Consider the following 20,635-nt stretch of genomic DNA (forward strand, 5'->3'; position numbering starts at 1 on the left):
GTAGTACTTCCAGTGCTGTAGTACTGCACCCACTGCCCTGGTCAACACTTCTACCATACGGCGAGCGGGCGCGTTGGGCAACGGATGAATCAGCAACACTGCAGTTGCCAACTATATTTTGGTTTCCTGGAAGGAGAGTTCGTGCTGGGAGGATAAGTGGAAGATAGGCATTTATTTATTTATTTATTATTTATTTCTTTGTATTGGAGTCGCGACGCAGTAGATCATTAATTGGCTGAAGAACTTGCGCACAGGATGGTAAGAAGCCCTGTGAAAATTTGTGAGCCCCAGAAACTCCCGCAACTTTCGGAAGATGTTGGAAAGGGGAAGTCCTCGATTGCACGCACCCGTGATTCCAGTGGCTTCATGCCTTGGGGGGAAATGCGATGGTTGATGAAATCCATGGCTTAAACACCGACAATGAATTTCTGGGACTTTAGGACCAGGACGTGTTCATCCAGTCGCTCAAATAGAAGGCGAAGGTGCTCTTCGTGCTCTTCGTCCCTGTGACTTGCAACTGGAATGTGGTCAACGTAGAAGAAAATGGATGGGAGTCCGTGCGTAACCTCGTCCATGAGCCTTTGAGAAGTTTGCCCGCATTCACCAAACCGTAAGGCACAAGGGCAAACTCAAGTAGGCAAAACAGAGTAATTGGTTCCTTCGGAGTGTCGCTAGGCTCGACCGAAACCTGGTGCTACGCACTCATCAAATTGATCTTGCTATACATTTTGGTTCTTGCGAGACGGGTGCCGAAGTCATGTATGTGGGGAAGCGGATATTGATTATGAGTAGGGATGGCATTCAAAGCTCGGTAGTCACCTCAAGTGCACCTGTCGCCACTGTCCTTCTTTGGAACCAGATGTGGGGGTGAAGCCCAATTGCTGTAGGACGACATTGCCAAACGCGTCATTGTGAGAATGGCGGTTGCTTAGGACATTCGATGGGGGGCGGTGTAGTGAGGTACGCCGACAAACTACGACACCACATTAGACCTAAGATTCATTATTTGCAGGAGCGTATCATAGACTCCACAGAATTCCTTGATGCGTGAAGTGATTTTTCAGTAGGTAATACGGCGTAGCCAAGCACAATGAACATCTTTTAACTCACTGACGAGACGACATGTTTCCAGTCATCTGAGAAGAGCGAGGAGACCGAGTGAGCAGCTGCCGCTGAGTAACGCCGAGTCGTCTGCGTATGTGAAGCCAGCGAACGACAACAGTGCCACTGCCTGCAGGTTCTGCTATTGGTGCAACCTGCTCAGCTGTGTAGCCACACAGTGAAGTGCATACACCTGTGCATGTCGATGGCGCGCTTACTAGCCTGTAGACAATGGTTGGGAAACGCCATGCCCTAGGATACGTTGGTGCTTTTTGAGTATAGTGACAGCCCAAGTACTTCAAAGCAACCAAGAAAGGGAAGTGTTGGCGTTTCAGATCCAAGAGGGCGGGTGCTCGTGCAAGATAGCCTTTGACCCGCTACATCTGACCACATTGAAGAATGAAACACTGTGTAGAGCCACCTTGGCGCCAACGTTACACGCCTCTGCAACTTAAAAGGAAGAAGTCTGGACACCGACCAAAAATGGTTTAAAAGAGTTATTTACGTATCGGCTCCCCCGGCTCCCCCTCTGCAACCTCACGAGTTTAATTACAAAAGGTATCGATCGGAAACAGTTTCGTCATGCTGAGCGCTACACACCCAAAATGTTAAGCAGTGATGACTATAACAGGTTCGCCGTATTTTGTCATATTGGTTACAATCAATAATGTCAACCCTAATTGGGTCTCTTCAAACGTAGGGAATAAGCGGCGGCTAAATACAAACTAACATCAATAAATTTCGGTACAATGTTTTATTTTCGCTCAAACTCTTAAAATCAACTCACGTTACTTCCAGATTACTTCGACAAAATATTTCATCGTGTCTCTAGAGCATTTCTACTCAATCTTGCTTCTTTTTGGACGTAATGCTCCATGTAGTGGTGTCGCCGAGAAAAGGAGTGTGGTGCGCCGATGGGTGAGAGCATTGAGAATTATTATCTAGCTTGTGGCCCACAGAGTCACACTTACTCAGTGGCCGAAGTTTGCGAGAGACAAATGGAAGGGAGGCACATACCCTGGCAATTCATGTTGCAACTCGCTAAGGCATTGGTGTCAACGGCGTCCACTGGAAGGGGCACATAATCAGAAAAGTTGTGGCACGGCCTCTTAATGCGTCGAGTTGCTCTCTTTGAGGGTAAATTGTGACGGGATTTCGATGCCGCTCATCATCCGAGAAATTAAAAGAATATGCTTCGCTATTGTAGAGCGACATATTTCTTGTGGCACATACCTAGTTACCCAAATTGGCGTCAAGGACGTTCATTGAAGAGCGGCACACACTTCCTCGCACAGGTCCAGTGACCAAAGCTGCCATCAGAGGTTTATTGAAAACCAGCACAGACCCATTGCCACGTAGCGAGTGCTCCAAGCCGTTGTCAGAGATTCTTCGAACAGCGGTACCTACAAAGATACACACAGTGCCCCATGTCGCCGTAAAAGAGGTTCGTTGAAGTGCGGCACATATATGCACATTGCCAAATCCTTGTGAGCCAAGTTAGTCCGATGGTTGATTTCGTACCCTGTTCTCTCAGCACAGCAGCCAGATGCGCTACCCTTTTGGCCACTGACTGCTCAATGGACTAGGTAGCAGGGGAAACGGTTACAAACATACATGCGTCCATAAATACATACACATCCCCCGGAATGTGCGTGAAGTAGCCTAACAACGCTAACGCAAATAAAGTCCAAGTCTGAGGTTTTAGCCATGGTGTTCTGCACCTACTCTGTTCAGTGGAACGAGGTAGTCTGTGGTGCCACGAAGGGGCCTTTATACTCCATTAAATACACACAGTTTCACAATATGGCAAAGGGAGGGATCCAAACTTGGAAAGATGCGCAAAATTTCTTGCACAGCCCACCCTTTGAATTGTTCTAAAAGTTAAGGCGTGCAACTAGTTCTTGGCAATGTCTTCACATGTAGTATAAGTGATTCTCTATGCCGGATTCTCTGAGTGAACATATGGAGCTATGAGTTCAGGTAATCTTTTCAGGCGGCTTAGTGCCGTTGGCTTGGGCTTAGCGCACCTAAACGTATGGCAACGGGTACCTAAAGTGTTCTTTCTTTTCGTGACGCTTTTCACTCAATAGTTCGAGCTTTCTTCTAGCTCAACTTGGTGCATGTTCTATCTAACATAGTAGTTCATGAAATTTTTCTTTGCAGCCAAGTCGTTGTGGGTTTATGAATGAAGTGTACTTCTCCCTTAGGGTTTTAACGGTGAGCTTCACAAACGATAACTTGTGCTCTGTATCACGAAGGAACCTATTCAGCGATTTGTTATTAATGTTGTTCCCGCCCCCAAATCACCGCGCAAAATATTTCAGCATGCAAGGACTGATATTACTAGCTCGTATGTGTAAAATGCCACTGCCTCCATGTGCAAAAAGCGTTCTTCTTTCAGTTAGGTGTGGAAACCTTGCCTGTGAGGACTCGGCTACATTGAAGAGATATTTGCGTGACAGCAATTATTTTCTGCTAGTTTATGCACCCACACCAATAGAGCGTTGTTTTAGAAGCTACAGAAAATATATATTGTTTTGGTGCGTGCTTCAATGAACTCCTTAAATAGACCTTGATATAAATCCTAATTAGGTGCATTAGCTGGTGCCGACAAGCTTTAAGAATGTACCCTTTCATATGGTTTTACTTATTGAAATTGCATAACCATCAAAACTTTAATGTTGGATCGAAATTCTAAGCCTGTAATTTCATCAGCAACTCATTTTATTCAAATGATTGTCCAAATAAAAATATATGTTAACAAATCAAATTTTTTTCTAAATTGCTTGTCTGTATTGTTATGGTGCTTACTTTTACCACTATTTTTTGCTGTTTTTGTGGAGATCGGCCATGTCCTAAGCAGCAGTTTTCACGAATGAATAGGTACTCTATGCTGTTCTGTCTATGTGTCTTCCTCTCCGTGCGAGTGGAAAACGTTTCTTAGCTTGTTAATTGCTTTTGCTCAGACGAATCACGTGTGCTACACTGAAACCTCGAGGTTCGAATTGTGCCAAGGACGCACTTTATTCTTTTTAGATCAATGAGAAATTTATTCGGTGAGAATCCAACCAGCGCCCTACGTGGTGAAACCATACAAAGACGCATAAAGAAAACTTCGCTCTAAAAAGACTCCTCTTTTCAAAACAGTGTCTTTTATCTTTCATTCAGACGTATGTTTACATTTGAAGCCTTCAAAAATATCTGATCTCACTTTGTGTCCTCGCTCAATGAGTTCAGAACGCCACTTCGCTCAACCACTCTCTCAGTTACAGACGCGGATTCAATGAAATCGGAAACAAATCATACGGCATGAAGAGCTCTTAAATTACCATGCACAGCTCCCAGCGTGACGCTAAGCCATGTGATATCCGGGGCAAATGAAGATGCTATGACGCCGGCTGCAGCCAGCACGGATCCCCCAACCAGCACGGGAACTGTGGTGAAGACTTCGCTTAGAGGTCCAGAGATTAGGCCTGGAAAAAATGTAAACGGCGTAATGTTTATTTTAATGTGCTAGCAATTATGGGGACACTCGAAGACAACTTCGGCCGTCGTCATCGGCGTGAAAATCCGTATATATTTAGGTATTCGTATGCCATATAGGCCATGCCATGCCATATAACAAGTGACATTTGCCGGTTATGTCGAGACAGTCACAAGGCTGCTCTACCACTTCTTACGTTCTTGAGAAAACTATTTCTCAGATTTCTGAAAATCGCATCCCGCTAACAAATGTCATAAAACATAGCGCTGACAGTGTGAATGGATATTCGCGCCGTTATGCTCACTTTACTACAGTCACTCTCGGATGACTGCTAACTTCTCGCTGTACGTTAACTAAGCGCGACGGCGCAGGCCGTGTGCTCAGTAGCCATGAATAGAATACCTTCACTCTTTTAGATTCGCTTCGAGACTGGTTTATTGTGCAGCAAACTACCAGAGCGGGCAAATGAAAGTGGGGAAAGAGATATAGAAATAACTAAGCAAGGAGGAATGAGACAGGCAGCAGAAGCCTCGCGGATCCGAGTGGCCGCAATGGCCACTGTTCGGTCAGCGAAACGGGGGCGCGGTGGAATTCTATTGTTCGGACGGTTTTTTTTAGGTGCCCCCCTCGGATATTGATGCGATCGCGTGACACATTCCCCCCTTCTTCTCTTTAGTAGCGTTTTCTTTGTGTAATGTGCGTTGTGCTGTCGTCTAAATTCTCCACACCATCCCCCGTAAGGAGCACCGGCTCATTACTGGCAGCGATTGTCCATACAGATTAGCTATTCGTTGTGCTTGAGTGGGTGCAACAGTTTACAAGCGCTTATTCGTCTGTCTGTTCCTGGGAAGGTTTCCACAACACGACACATCTTGTACATCTCGCGAGGAACCCGATCGTACCCGAAAAGAACTCTGTCTCTCTCAACGATACCTCTTCCCCTGCCTGGCTTTCTGGCGACGTCTTCCCACTGCGATTACTAGAGAAAGTTCTGGCACTGCCATCATTCAGCCGCAATGGGAGAGATCGTTCTGACCTTCTTGCTTTTGGCTTAAGACGTTATTGTGGCATAAATTAATATGCTTAATCTATCTTCATAGGCATACATTTTAAAGCTATTTACACTTTTCTTTAAATGCAGAAGGACTTTGCGAGCACGTATAATCACTACACATTGCAGCGATTCCGATTGGGCCGCGTCCCTGCTGTAATGGCTCCAGTTTCCTCCTTCTGTGCTAGAGGTCTTGTTTTCGAATCCACCAATCGGACAAGCGTTTGTATGAATATTTAATTATTGAAAACTCAGTACGTTCGTGACAATGATCAGTTTGTAAAGTCACAATGTCATTGAAAGCCAGAAGGACGAAGTCTAGGCAAATTCCTGTGCTAGTCATCATCCCCACGCTGGCTGAACCACCCGTTCGCAGCTCCCATTAAAACTAGTGCCACAGTTCCGTGTAGTACAGGCATAAATGTGTGAGGCACGGGCGCCCAGGATTTGGGCAGGATTGTGTAAGGAAGCTCTCTCTCCAGGCGGGGACGGCACCAGGACACGGTAACCGCTCCGTACCGTACCAGGAACGGCACAGTGACGTGATGAACAGTCTCTGTGCGGTTCAAGCTTCCCGCAACCTGCAAACTCGAAGTTCTCACCTCCGCAGTCGATAAGGGAGCCGATGAGGCTGACAGGCCAGGAGGCGAGGCCGCGTTCGACGTTCATCTGCTCCATGATTCCGACCATGAGGAAGCCGGAGCAGCGGCTGGACGACGACTCCATGACGGTCATGAGAAAGGCCAGCACCGCCACCCACCAGCATTTGTCAATACCGGCCGCGTAGGACTTCTTTTCTGCCTGTACACGGCTCGGCTTTAAAGCGATGGGGTCACAGCCGCCCAAAGAAAGTCTTCCAGCCGCAGTTAAGCGCCTTGGTGGAGATGGCGTGAGCTCCTGTGACTCCGGCTCCAACCTGCAGTTCATATTTAACTGCGTGTATATAAAAGGAAGCTCCACCGCAAGAGCGACAGAGATATATTTGTTACTATGTGCTCAAGATGTTTGCTGAACGATATGCCTAGCAAGCTACTCCAGGTTGTAATGATTATGCATGAAATGACCAACTTCTACACAGTACGCACGCACACAAATGCACGACTAACGATCACAAGGATACGCTATAGCAAGCATCTAGAGCGTCTCGTTAAAGCCAGTGCGATGGTGGACAACGCGCCTGACTCGAATATGTCGGTACGAAGAAATCGCTACAGCTATCTCCACTATGTTTGTTGCATTTTAAATAAAGCTGCTATCTACCAACTGCAGGCAGCAATTTTTTTTACATCGATTTAAGCAGCCAGATGAGGCAGTAAAATCCGCAAAACATGAAAATAAAGAACTAGAGAATAAGGTTTACAAGGCGCTAATTAAGAAATCAATAATAATATCATTATATTTAGGCTGCAGCTTCTGTGACCTCTTTAACGAACAAATACGCAACTCCAAAGTATATCACTTAGCTAATACCTAAATTTTCGTGATGCCATTGTAAGCATCGTAACGATTCCACGTAAGCTGTCCGTTGTATTCGTGCGCTTTGCTCTAACACATGGCGTAATATAAATTGCGGTGCGTGTTCATGGTGCAGAGTTAAGGATATGTAAACTGTGTGATTCAATTTTCTTAGTTTGTCAGTTTCCGGCAACATTGCAACAATATTAAAGCCCTATTTCAAAATTTGCTTTCTACGGTCGGTAAATTCGGCTTTCTATCGTAAATGCAACAAATTGTGTTGTCATCGGTTGTGCGCTTCTCTGATGAGCGTAATAACGCTTTTTCCATGTATTTGAATTCGTAATGCGAATCTATCATGTGTCACACATAAAGCAAGAAAGTGAGCAACTCAAGTCGGAGATGAGTAGAATTACCGAGTAGGTTCCCCTAACTTGCTCAAGCATTATGCGAGCATGCTCGTCTAACCTTATTTGACCCCTGCTACAATACATTGGAGATGGCCTTGTGTCCTTTTCAAAGGTAACTCTGAAGTAGTCAAGCCAAATATTCTCCTCGAATTGAACGTCAGTGGGAGGCGATACCTTACTAAAGCAGTTTAGTGCTATTCCTGCCATCAACGTTTGTTAAAATAGACACTAACTTGTCCCTGACCTCTGTGTTCGAGCAGACGACAGAAGGCATCCTTGACATACGTTTGTAGTACCGCCAACCAGAATGGCACATCGACATAATATTACCATGCACAATGTGACATATTGATCAGGCAAAGATAAGTGGTTGCTGTGAGAACAAGCATTACTGCAGTATCTCAAACATCACTAAAGCGCATACCTAGACAAGGGACCAAAAGAACGACGAAGACAGGTGCTGGTTCTATAAATCTTGCCGCCCTTAAAATCTTAGTGTGTACTTAACAGCGCCTGTTTTCGTCGTTCTTTTGGTCCCTTGTCTTTGTATGCGCTGTAACTACCCCATACCCAAACCTTGCTTCAGTATATTACTGCAGTAAACGGTTACTGTCTCGGCGTACATAAAGAGGCTACTCTCAGCATCTAGCCACTGTATATATGAACAACAGTCCTATTTTTGAAGTTTATAATACGCAAGTAGGTATTACGAACTAACTTGAAATAGTATTCGACTTCTGAGCTGTATTCAGATATCAGCAGGTTAAAGCCAACTTCGTGTGCCAACCTTAGTCTTTATAATTTACGAGGAAACAAGTGCTGATTTTATTGGAAAGCTCAGTATCTGTGTCTCGCTGGATCCTGGTATTATGTAAGGCATACAGTATCTTCGAGCTCACCTGTGCAAGGTGTCAAAAAATATGAAATTTTGCATACACGAACGCAACTTGCAAGAATTGCTGACTGTCAACTTGAACTACTAAAACACATATTAATGTTAGCTGATGACATTCATTATCAAAATATGTTCAGGCAGTTCATCAAGTATTGATTCGAACGCAAAACTTCGATGGATAATTATTCGACCCTGTTATAAACACCAAACGGATGAGCCCAATCGTTATAACTTATTTCAGTAGTTTTTTGAGCACGCTCGCCGCACCTGGCTTCTTGACGAAAAGCACCTCGGCTGTGGAACGCAGTTTCGCGTGTGCTGAATTTTGCCGGGACAAGTTTTCGCGCTTTCTCTGACTCCAGACATTATTGTAACTAATTTCGCTACTTTAGGGGATAGTTTTGAAGCAGAGTGGGCGCGCTCGGCGCAGTGGCGCAGCTCGTTGTGCGCCGCAGTTTCGCGTGTACTAAATCGTACTGGGACGAGTTCGTGACGCATTCTCTGACCCCCAAAATTATTGTAATCCATGTCGTAACTTTTTTGGGATACTTTTAAGGCATGCTCCCCACGCCTGGGGTTCTGAAACTGTTAGGAAGAAAGCAAGCCTGTCATGGTGTTAGTGTTGCGTGTACGGAATTTTAGTGGGACAAGTTTGTGACGCTTTTTATGGCCCTGCAACAACGTATGCCTTATTTCGGTGCTCACGCTTGCCGAAAACGCGACGAGCGATTGCCTAGAGTGATAACACGGGAGTGTGTTGCTTGAACTGGCAGGACGCGTAAAAGATAACACCGAGGAGCTCAATAACTTGACATTTATGTCTTCCGAGTGACTGGAAACAGGCTTTGCACCCGCGAATCTGTCTTGAGTGCGACTAGAAGGCATTCTGCGAGCGTGTAACATCGTCTGGCTCAGAGCCTCTGTTGTAGCCACCTCTCTGTATTTGGCGTACCATCGCGTCGACTGAGGCAATTGGAAACGCGCAGTCACCCGTGTATTTCTGCTCTTAAATTGCAGGGAGTAATACAGGGGAAGGGAGGGATGCTTCAAGATGGGAAGTTTTCTTCAGGTGTTATTGCACTCTTTGGGAGGGGTCTATTTGCTATGAATTGCACGTAAAAGTGAATTTATCTGTAATGCCGCTCGTTAACCACTTAGGCACGTTTCGCCTTTACATGCAATATGCCTGTTAGGTCAATATACCAAAATCATACATGCTTGTAATTTACTTTTCTTTTAGCTGATGGCATCCGGTGGAGCTTCATACGGCAACGAGTGCTGCTTACCTGGTGCCATAAGTTTGGATGAATGGACAAGAAGCCCAGAACGAGGATTTATATAGAGCAAAGTAAACATTTCATCATTTCAGAAGAGGTCTTGCGTTTTCTTTGTGAAATTGCACGTGACACAGATTCATTGGATGCTTGAAATATCGTTCCGAATCATTTTTTCTAAATAATACAACGATTCCGCGCCATGTCCGTGGTTGGTTCAGCAGTAGAAGCAAAAAAAAAATTGCCCCGCCGATCATCGGAGCCGCCTGGGCCAAAACCGAAACCGGAAGGTGTTAATACCATCCGCTTGGGACGCTACAGTCAATTCGGCCACTGGGCTCTATGGGAGTGTCCGCTCTTGTTGAAAGTTCCTTCTCTATGGCCTCACTGCAAAGCATGCGTCGCCCCAGTCATTCGTCCCATTCAACCGTAATCTAGTACCTTGTGCTGCATGCAACCGAGCCTTCCTCTGCTATAAAATCAGCCGCCACACCACCTGAGTTCGGAGCATAGCTGCCTTTTTTGCCGTATTTCTCTCAGATATAGGGTTGCATGTCTTCTACAACTCCAACTTCGCGTTGTTAAGCAAGCGACGAATCTTAGAGCAGCAGAAGCAGCGATGGTGCTACACCCCTCCCCCAGTTTGAGTTCGACTTCATCGCCACCAGCTTAGTGACCGCAAAGAACACAGTAGCAATGCTGTGAAAGACGAAACTAACTTTTATTCGGCGAACCTGTGCCCACAAAAACAGGCTACGCTCAAAGAATGGCGGCAGCGGTGAACGAAGTTGGAGATCGTCGAAATGTGATCAGCGGGTCAAGCGCGTCCGCTTTTATACATCAGTCGTCGAATGTTTCAGAGTAATCAAGGGGACCCGTGTACATTGGAGATGGCCTTGTGTCCTTTTCAAAGGTAACTCTGAAGTAGTCAAGCCAAATATTCTCCTCGAATTGAACGTCAGTGGGAGGCGATACCTTACTAAAGCAGTTTAGTGCTATTCCTGCCATCAACGTTTGTTAAAATGGACACTAACTTGTCCCTGACCTCTGTGTTGGAGCAGACGACAGAAGGCATCCTTGACATACGTTTGTAGTACCGCCAACCAGAATGACACATCGACATAATATTACCATGCACAATGTTACATACTGATCAGGCAAAGATAAGTGGTTGCTGTGAGAACAAGCATTACTGCAGTATCTCAAACATCACTAAAGCGCATACCTAGACAAGGGACCAAAAGAACGACGAAGACAGGTGCTGGTTCTATAAATCTTGCCGCCCTTAAAATCTTAGTGTGTACTTAACAGCGCCTGTTTTAGTCGTTCTTTTGGTCCCTTGTCTTTGTATGCGCTGTAACTACCCCATACCCAAACCTTGCTTCAGTATATTACTGCAGTAAACGGTTACTGTCTCGGCGTACATAAAGAGGCTACTCTCAGCATCTAGCCACTGTATATATGAACAACAGTCCTGTTTTTGAAGTTTATAATACGCAAGTAGGTATTACGAACTAACTTGAAATAGTATTCGACTTCTGAGCTGTATTCAGATATCAGCAGGTTAAAGCCAACTTCGTGTGCCAACTTTAGTCTTTATAATTTACGAGGAAACAAGTGCTGATTTTATTGGAAAGCTCAGTATCTGTGTCTCGCTGGATCCTGGTATTATGTAAGGCATACAGTATCTTCGAGCTCACCTGTGCAAGGTGTCAAAAAATATGAAATTTTGCATACACGAACGCAACTTGCAAGAATTGCTGACTGTCAACTTGAACTACTAAAACACATATTAATGTTAGCTGATGACATTCATTATCAAAATATGTTCAGGCAGTTCATCAAGTATTGATTCGAACGCAAAACTTCGATGGATAATTATTCGACCCTGTTATAAAGCACCAAACGGATTGCTTTCCACGAGGAGAATTGCTGTGATTTGGAGTTCTTTGGTGCTACAATAACTGCACGCGATATATGTTTTTTAAGTGTACATCAGCAACAGTAGCTTTCTATGCTGCACGGTGGAGATGTGCTCGCATCTATCCGCTTGGAAAATGTTGACCACCTTTAGAGTCTCTGTCACATAAAAGGATTGGATTGAAAGAAGGCCTAATCATGAGGAAAATATTGAAATTTCTAAAAATGTATCATTCAGCGCTCAACAAGACCATCCATTACAAACAAACGAGCAGCAGCAACAAAACAACATCAGAAAGAATACTTCAGTGAAAGCCATCGTCCAGAAAGCAGTGGAGTATTGTCCTACAACCAGCTATTGGTTGTCGTAAGTTCTAGTTGCTGCATAGAACTACCCCAAAGATGTGGCTGATAATTTCATTTTGTCATGCAAAAGCAATTATCGCTTGCGCATGGGCTTGCCATCTTATTGCTATAAGGAGTCGTAGCTTAGAATGGTCAAACTAGTGGCAGTGTCTGGCCGCGTATAGCATAATGCGAAATACGGGTCTTGCAATATCCTCTCCACCCGGAACACTCATTCCTTTTTCAGAATGTGATACTTCTGCTTGGGAAAACTTTGCAGTTGATGGAGGGTGAGCAAGCTGGAGCGCACAGTTAGGCTAAATAGTTATTATAGTTAAAAAGTTAAATAGTTATTATAGTTATAATATCTTCAGTTTCATGCAAAACTCATTTAATGTATTTCCTATAGCAAATCTATAAAACTTATGGCCCTTAAGATACCTAACTGCTAGGGCAGAAATCAGGCAGAAGAAGACAGGGCACAATTGCAACAAAATTTCTATTTTTCTCTATATTTTTGACAAACCAAAACTGTATTGCAATTTAGGGAATGGGAAAATTACGATATGATCCTTTAGAAATAGTTACTTCAAAGAAATAATGTAGTACATATGTGACTTTTTCACAATGTTCATATTCATATTTTAGAATATGAATATTCAATATTCATACTATAAACACACACAGAAACCTCAGTTTGGAGCACACAGTGCCGTCCATCAATCTTTAGCGAGAGCCTGAGAAGGAGACGCTAGACTTCAATGGCCTAATTATGCTCTTTTCTATAGCAAAATTTTAAGAACACCGAGTCTGGTAGCAGATAATAATGTCCAAAGCATTATGAATTATCGTTCCATCACGGAAATAAAGAAGGACTAGCAGAGAGAGACAAAAAGAACGCCGGAATGCCGTCCCTCTCTGCTTGCACTTGTTCATTTACGCGCTGGAACGATATTCCCTAGTGCAATTCACAGCCAACTAGCCCAGCTTTGGATAATGTGCGAATTGCTCCCATTTGACGCTTCTACTATTTTATCGTCAATCAAGGATGAAACAATAAACGATGATTCGAATAGTATGCAATCGTTGTTTCCTTCGAGTCTTCCTTACAAATCTTATGAGAAGAGTCATTTGCTGAATAAATGTTAGACAGTAACATTGAATATTTACTTACTTGGAAAGTGTGAAAATTTCACTTGAAGTTGGACGTCTTGTGTTTGCATCTTCCATTCTTTGTGAATGCCGTCGTTGTTCCATATGTAGTTTGTGAGAGCCCTGCGAGAATACACATATGAACTAAGGGTTTATGTATTCAGTTGCACTCCTGAATGGGAACATATATGAAAACAATGTGTATTCCACAAGGCGAAGCACATGAAGGTAAATGATGTAGTGAATGAAGAATGCGCTCATCTCATGACAACATGAAATGCGAAAGACAAGCTCACCATAGACAATGAAAACCCTGTTTTCAGTACTGTCTTGCAAATTCACATCACACAAGAGATCACAGAACATCGCTAAGAATCAAGTATTTAGCAGAAAGGCACCGTAATGTGCAAAGTTCTACTCGTATACGGAACACAAAAGTGTTAAACTTCTCCGTCCTAACCTCACTTAACATTCATTACAAGAACCGTTCATAGCATATTCTAATACGTGTCTGATCTGCGATTCCTGGTATCATGCAGAGGGTGACGAAAGTACACATCTCTTGTACATGTTTTTTGCAAGCCGCGTTAATGCAGGGGCCAGCCAAATACCCTGCAATGTTTACGTACGAAATTGTTTCGCAGTAATTTGTATGTACATTTCGGAGCGTTCGTTCTTGCAAAAGATCTTTTGTCGCCCATTCCTCTTTTGCCATCAGTACAGCTACACACTACGCACTCGGCAGCTCAATCAGACTTGCACGGAATAGCATGGCGACTATACCCGTTGACAACTTTCTGTGGCCGCACAGCCAAGCTACACATCCAAAACGCAATTTTATTGCAACGTAGCTGTATGTAGACTGCAAATGTAATCATCTTTAGGCTTCGTCACATTTAACAAAGCATACAATCCATTATTTCTTTCGTGATAAAAATGTCCTTCTTGTAGTAAATAAAAATTTCGCGCGTAAAACATTTTCGTTTTTGCCTTGGCACCGTAAACTCATCTGAATTCATCTATCAGAGAAAGTCATGGCAATGGCGTGTTAGCGGAATATTTCGTTGGCAGCATACGAAAACTGCGAAAGATGTGCAACGTTAAACTCATGCCAGAAGCGCAAGTTGATCGCTGGTCGCGATAAGCCGCCTTGACGCCGTCAAGCTGGCCGTCATGCACGAGTCCGCCAGCTGTACAAGTCCAACAGCAATTCCGAACTTTATTTTTCATTTCATGAGTTCGTAAATTTTATGACATACAGAGTCGTATTCTCGGTGGTTCACTGTGAAGGATGTTCTCATTTTGGCAACATTTCCAGTGTATATAGCCCCGCAAGCGTCCGCGTTTGCAGGAGACAGTGCTGCCGGTGCGTTGTGACGACCGCGTTCAGCATCAGGGATGCAATCACCCTTTCGCTTGTAGCAGCACACACATCGAAGGTCGCGCTAGAATGCTGGCAGCGTCATTTGCACGCACGCGTACCAGCGTAGCGGCGGTCCACTACTGGGTCCGCAGTTTTCGGTCAAGTGAGCGAAAAACAGCGTGCCAAGAATGGTGCTTCCCGTAGACGCGAATGGCTTCTCTCGCCCACTGTACTAACCCCCGTATTCGGGAATACATCTTAACTTGAAGTCCATGCTTTCGCTGATCTAAATACCTCCTGGCGTGAACGTGCCGAGACGATCATTGCGTTTCCTTCAGCACGTTCACGACAGCCGTCATTTAAAGAAGGCATGACGCGGCCACCCTACATTTTGCGGTTTTTCACGAGCAATTGTAGTAGAGGGCCCATTATGGCTGCAAAGGCGCAAAAACTGGGAAGTATAGGCGCATTTCTGTCCAAAATATTAGCTAAAACTCGTCGGCTCTACGCACCGCTCTCCGGCGCCTAGAGCCATTTTGCCGAGCCACGTGTCACGCCATGTGTGGAATGTACTAGACATTGGTCGAGTGGAATGAAAACCTCTCTTCCGATTAGGCGCCCCGTGTCGAAAAATTGTGTGAGGGCGCTGCGAGCCAGCTAGATGGGGGCGAAGGTGTGCTTCGCGATATATTTAACGTAATTTTGATGCGGGCGCTGAGACCGATCGAGCCCATACGCCCTTGTAATGGTACTTTATTTCAACCGCAAATTTATATTGACAGCTTTCTGCTGCGTATACATATTTAAGTAAAGGGTTATACAAGATGAAGTCTTCAATTTTGCTGTCGGTGTCAAGTGCGTCGTCTGCTTGCGAGCTCGCGTTCGCGTCCAGGACACTAGCGGACGCCCAGTTTTTCTCGCAGGAAGTCTGTTCACTAAAATGTTTTTATGGTTTTACTTACTCTGGTGTGCCTGCGACTCTTGTTGATGGAATATTGATCAGGGACAATGATCAAAGGAAACGGTATTATAGTGAAATGAACCAGGGTTATTAATGGCGTGGCTCGAAGAGACGCAGATGACCAATGTAATTCTAACTTAATCTAACGATATATATATATATATATATATATATATATATATATATATATATATATATATATATATATATATATATATGTATATCCACCACCACCACCACATCCATATATACGTAAGAGAAAAATTATCAAATACATACTAAATGTGCAGATTCACAAACTGGAAACACCCGACCGGAATAGGCGTGTTTCATTATAAAGCTGCACCAGGCCCAGGTGAACCAATTAACTTCCCGAGAAAAGAATTCTAGGCAATTATTGGACATTAAAATGAACAACAATGTTAGGGAATAGATATTGTCTATGTACTCATATGGAATCGGCAAGGTAGGGAAGTCTTTACCAATGTAAATCTCCGTAGCCTGTCTGGCTATCTCCTTCAACGTGCCAGCAGGCAAAATGAAATAGCAACATATATTCTAATCGAATGATATTTGCTGAATGATATCGTATGCGACTTCAGAATTCACTATTAAATATTCAGACCCATTCCACTTTGTGAAAGCGGATGACCAGCGGAGCTCTTTGTAACTATTGTAAAGGGGGTTTATTCGGCTCGTAGAGCAGCAGCGACAAACTCAGCACCAGCAGGTAGGGCGCAGCGAGCGAACGAACTGGGTACGTGCCACGCGATGGCAACGGGCTTTTCAGCCTGCCGATCTTCTTCGTCACACTATAAACAAAATAAACAACAAAACAATATAACCGATATATGCACGTTGTTAAGGTTATTTGTAATGGTGTTTATGCCACGACCACACTAATTATGGCTTTATGGTCGCTATAATAGACAGCCATGCGCTCTATGGTTACACTGGAGATCTTAGCGAACGTGAGGACCAATGTCGTGTCGCGGAGACATTGGTCTTGGTGTAACATTGAAGGCCGAACTTTTCCAAGAGAAGCGCCAAGAACCACTTTTCGTTGTGGGAGACGCATCGACGCTAAATGACGATGGAATGGGGGCCCATCGGGAGGACTCACCTACATGTGATGATCTTAATGTCTTCGGGGTCCCTCTCTGACGTTCCGGCATGAACTTGCGCGATGGGACGATTCCGTCCCCACTCTGTACAGGGCACACGCCGCCACATTGCAAATCAAGGCTCTCGCCCTCGTCGGTAAGGCCTAGGGCGCAACGGCCAAGCTGTCGTTATTTGCGTAGAACCATCATCCACCATCGATCACCGGTTTTGACACATCTGGCCTCAATCGCAGCTGGGACATATACGCCGATACGTCTTTGCCTCATGCTTAAGCTATTTTATCTTTATAAACGGCGCCATCGTTTTTTCCTATGCACACCACGAAACGCTGGAAACTAGCACATGACAGCTCCGCCGTGAAATTATCGAATAGCCGTTTTCATTCGAACGCGACGCGTAACAACACTTTTGAAGTCTCGAAGTTGAGGGGCCGATGAAAGTGAGAACTCTCGTTCAGAATGATTGCACTTCAGTAGAGTGGCGTCTATGGCGCAGAGGCGCACCAGTTCCTGAGAGTTAACGCACGGGTTCTAATCGGTTCTGCTGAACAAGTTCCCAGCTGTCATTGAAAATAAACGCCCCGTTTTGGGGCAGCTTGTAAATCTGCTGACTTGATTCAGGCAAGCAAAACATTTTTCCGGTGGTCTCACCATGTCTGCCACCAGATTAAAACTGGGTGCCTAATGTGGCACGACACTAATCTTCTTCAATGAACACAGCAGGTTTACAAATATCTCTACGTGTACGTGAGGAATACCGTTCCTTTGCTTCATTATTGTCCTCATGGTAGTGCACCGGATAACTGAAAGCAGCCGTTTAAAATACAGAAGTTGCTTAGTTTAGCGGGCGCACAGTTGAGAGTGACATTACATTTAGGTGTGAAATATAAAATAAGTATAACATGTTTTTCTCAGAAATTTCCTAGTATAATTTTTTTTCTTTACACCCCTAGAAAATCCGATGGACGCAGCTACCTTTTTTTCACTAAACAAATTCTGGCGTTTCGCGTCAGTCAGTAGTATAATGAAGCGCCCTGTTCAGTTCTGACCAACTGGGGTTCCTTAACGTGTACCTAAAGAAAACTACACAAGTATTTTGCTATATCGTTTTCATCAAATTCTGCGAACGGGTCTGAACTCGTGAGCACGAGGTTAGCAGCGCAACACCATATCCACTATGTAGCCACTAATCAAGCTACAGTGTTGCATGACATGACAAGAACTTTATTTGAGTCCTCAGGGACTGAGACCTCGGGGAGCCAAACCGAAGGCTCCCGAAGATCAAGTCGGTGGCTCCGCCCACGATGGAACCGGGAGATCAAGCCCCGCGGCAATGTAGTGGGCCCTCTGGACAGCCTGGAGTTGATTGCTGAGATTGCTGCTCTTGAGAGAGTCCTGCCATTGTTCTTTCATGATGGGTGGAGAGGCGTTAAGGGCTGGGCACAGCCAGAGCACGTGGTCACAGAAGCATGAGTCATGGCCACATTTGGGGCACGACTGTGAGTGTTCAGGATCTATCCTGTGAAGAGAACGAGGAGTGGGATATGTACGGGTTTGCAGGAGTCTTAGTATGGTAGCCTGAGGTTTGTTCAGTTTGGGGTGAGGGGGTGGAAATGTCCTCTTGCCTAGTCGATAATGGGAAACAATTTCGTGGAATGTACTTAATGGATCTTTGTGGATGTTGACCTCGTTCCAAGCCTGGCTACCCGCGACAGCGCGGTGTGTGAAATCGCGCGCTCTCCGGTGGGCCTGCTCGTTAGGATTACATCCAAGCGGGTTAACTGAGCTATCTAGATGGGCTGGGAACCACAAGATTTGGTATCCTCCTTCGGTACTCTCCCTGCTCCTTTGAAGTGCTTTGATCACAATACTGTACGCCTGTTCACATATGAGGGCGGACGAGAAGGATCTAACCGCTGTGCGCGAGTCCGAGAAGACGATAGCGGAAACTTTTGAGCTGTGAAAAAGCCAGAGTGATCGCTGCTTCCTCCGCCACATGGGCAAACTTAGTATAAACAGAGGCTGCATTGACCAGGTTGCCCCCCGCTTCTACCAACGAGACAGCGAACTTATCCCCGCTGTCATATTTGGTAGCATCGACAAAGAGGGCATCTAGCTTCTGCTGATTGATCTTTTTAAGGATGGACTTGGCTCTCGCGAATCTTCTTCCCTGGTTATGCACTGGGTGAATGTGTCGCGGGACGGGGTCAACCATGATTCGAGCTCTGGTTTCTCGGGTCAAGCTAACTTTGGTCGCCGGTTCATGTCTGGGTTGGATTCCTGCTTCTCCTAAAATCTTAATCCCTGGCTTAGTGGATGAAAATCTCATTATCTGAGCCGCTGTGTGAGATTCTATTAGCTCATCGATGATGTTATGGAGTCCTAGCTCCAGCAGCTTCTCAGTGCTTGTGGACTGCGGAAGGCCGAGCACGCACTTGAGGCCGGTTCTGATTACGGAGTCGAGCTTGGCCTTTTCCGCTTTACCCCAATTAAGGTACGGCGCGATGTAGGTGACATGACTCAGGAAGAATGCCTGATAAGCTCTGAGCAAATTATCCTCTTAAAGACCGCCTCTTCCATTTGAGACGCGGGCTACAAGTCTTAGGACATTACTAGCCTGTCCAGTGAGCCTGTTGAGGGCCGTCGAGTTACAGCCCTTGGCATCGATGAGGAGGCCTAGTATCTTGACCGAGTCCTTCCTCGGTATGGGATGTCCATTTTTAGCTCGAATTTCTACCGGCAAAGTTTCCAGAGGGGCAAGATTTCTGACCCCCTGTCTGGACTGGCGGTATAACAGTAGCTCTGATTTAGCGGGGGAGAGTTTAAGGCCCGTGTTTTTAAGAAAATCTTCGGTAGCCTCCAACGCGCTTTGTAACGAGTGTTCGAGCATGGCTAGCGATCCGCCCGGCGCCCAGATCGTAATATCGTCCGCATAAATGGCGTGACCCACGTTCGGGATTGCATCGAGGCGAGTGGAGAGTTTGTGCATGGCTATATTAAATAAGAGTGGGGAGAGGACTGAGCCCTGCGGGTTGCCGCAGATGCCTAGTTCGTAGGGTCCTCCCGTGGCCATGCCTAGTCGGAGGTGTGCCTTGCGATCCGCGAGGAAGGATCTGGTGTAATCATGAAACCGCTGGCCCAGGTTGAGAGACGAAGTCTCTGTCAGGATGTGTTTATGGGCGACCCTGTCGAAGGCCTTGGAGAGGTCCAGTGCGAGGATCCCTGTCACGTCGCGAGTAGGGTTATTAAAGATTGCTTTCTTAAGCAAAAGCATAGCGTCCTGCGTGGCCAACGCCTGTCTAAAGCCGATTGGTCTGTGTCTAAAGAGCTCCTTGTTTTCAATATGTTCAGTGATCCTGTTATATACCGCGTGCTCCGCAACCTTGGCGATGCATGATGCAAGGGAAATAGGCCGCAGATTATTTATATGTGAACGTTTTCCTGGTTTGGGTATGAGTACCAATTTTGCGGTACGCCAGTCTATCGGGACCTGTCCACTTTTCCATACCTCATTTATTTTGGCCGTGACTATGTCGATTGTCCTATAGTCTAGGTTCCTCAGGAGTTTGTTAGTGATTCCATCAGGTCCCGGGGCTGATCTGCCATTTAGATTGAAGAGAACGTGTCTGATCTCTGACTCGGTGAAAGGTTCGTCTAGATCAGGTTCCGAGAATCCCATGTAGTTCACACGCTCTACCGGGCGATCCGCGTCTTCGGCGAGGGGGAGATAAGTACGTGCTAAGTTATTGGCTAATTCCCTGTCGGTGAGACCGATTGCGGTTTGCTTTTTAATGAGCCTATCCGTTGCAAGGCTAAGGGTGTCCTTAGACTGTTTATCGTTGAGGAGACTTTTAAGTAAGCTCCATTTGCTACCTCTTCGTATACGCCCCTCCGTTTCGCTACACATCTCATCCCATTGCTGCAGGGCGAGCTGGGCCGAATAGGTTTCAATCTCCTTGTTAAGAAGCGCGATTTTTGATCTGAGTCTACGATTAAGCTTTTGTGTCTTCCACCTGGCTGAGAGGGCGTGTTTAGCCTCCAGAAGGTGAGCAAGTCTCGAGTCCATTTTAGGAACATCCACATCCGTAATGATTTCTTTG

The 20,635-nt window shown here is 45.3% G+C and overlaps 1 protein-coding gene across 7 annotated transcripts in view; it reads right to left on the reverse strand.

Moving 5' to 3' along the window:
• The window catches only part of LOC135901024 (monocarboxylate transporter 12-like), an 85,661-nt gene that overhangs the window by 57,950 nt on the left and 7,076 nt on the right, over window positions 1–20,635 (reverse strand). For 5 of the 7 annotated variants that reach the window (XM_070532978.1, XM_070532977.1, XM_070532974.1 and 2 more), the window contains exons 2-4: window positions 13,110–13,210; window positions 6,239–6,552; window positions 4,431–4,574 (exon numbers count right to left, since the gene is read on the reverse strand). In XM_070532978.1, the coding sequence (XP_070389079.1) occupies window positions 4,431–4,574; window positions 6,239–6,552; window positions 13,110–13,210 (559 nt within the window). Of the gene's footprint in view, window positions 1–4,430; window positions 4,575–6,238; window positions 6,570–13,109; window positions 13,211–16,534; window positions 16,620–20,635 lie in introns of all 7 variants that reach the window. The other 2 variants (XM_070532976.1, XM_070532980.1) reach the window with 2 other exon arrangements.

The sequence above is a fragment of the Dermacentor albipictus genome, chromosome 2 (assembly GCF_038994185.2).
Source record: "Dermacentor albipictus isolate Rhodes 1998 colony chromosome 2, USDA_Dalb.pri_finalv2, whole genome shotgun sequence".
In the NCBI taxonomy this organism is placed as follows: Eukaryota; Metazoa; Arthropoda; class Arachnida; order Ixodida; family Ixodidae; genus Dermacentor; species Dermacentor albipictus.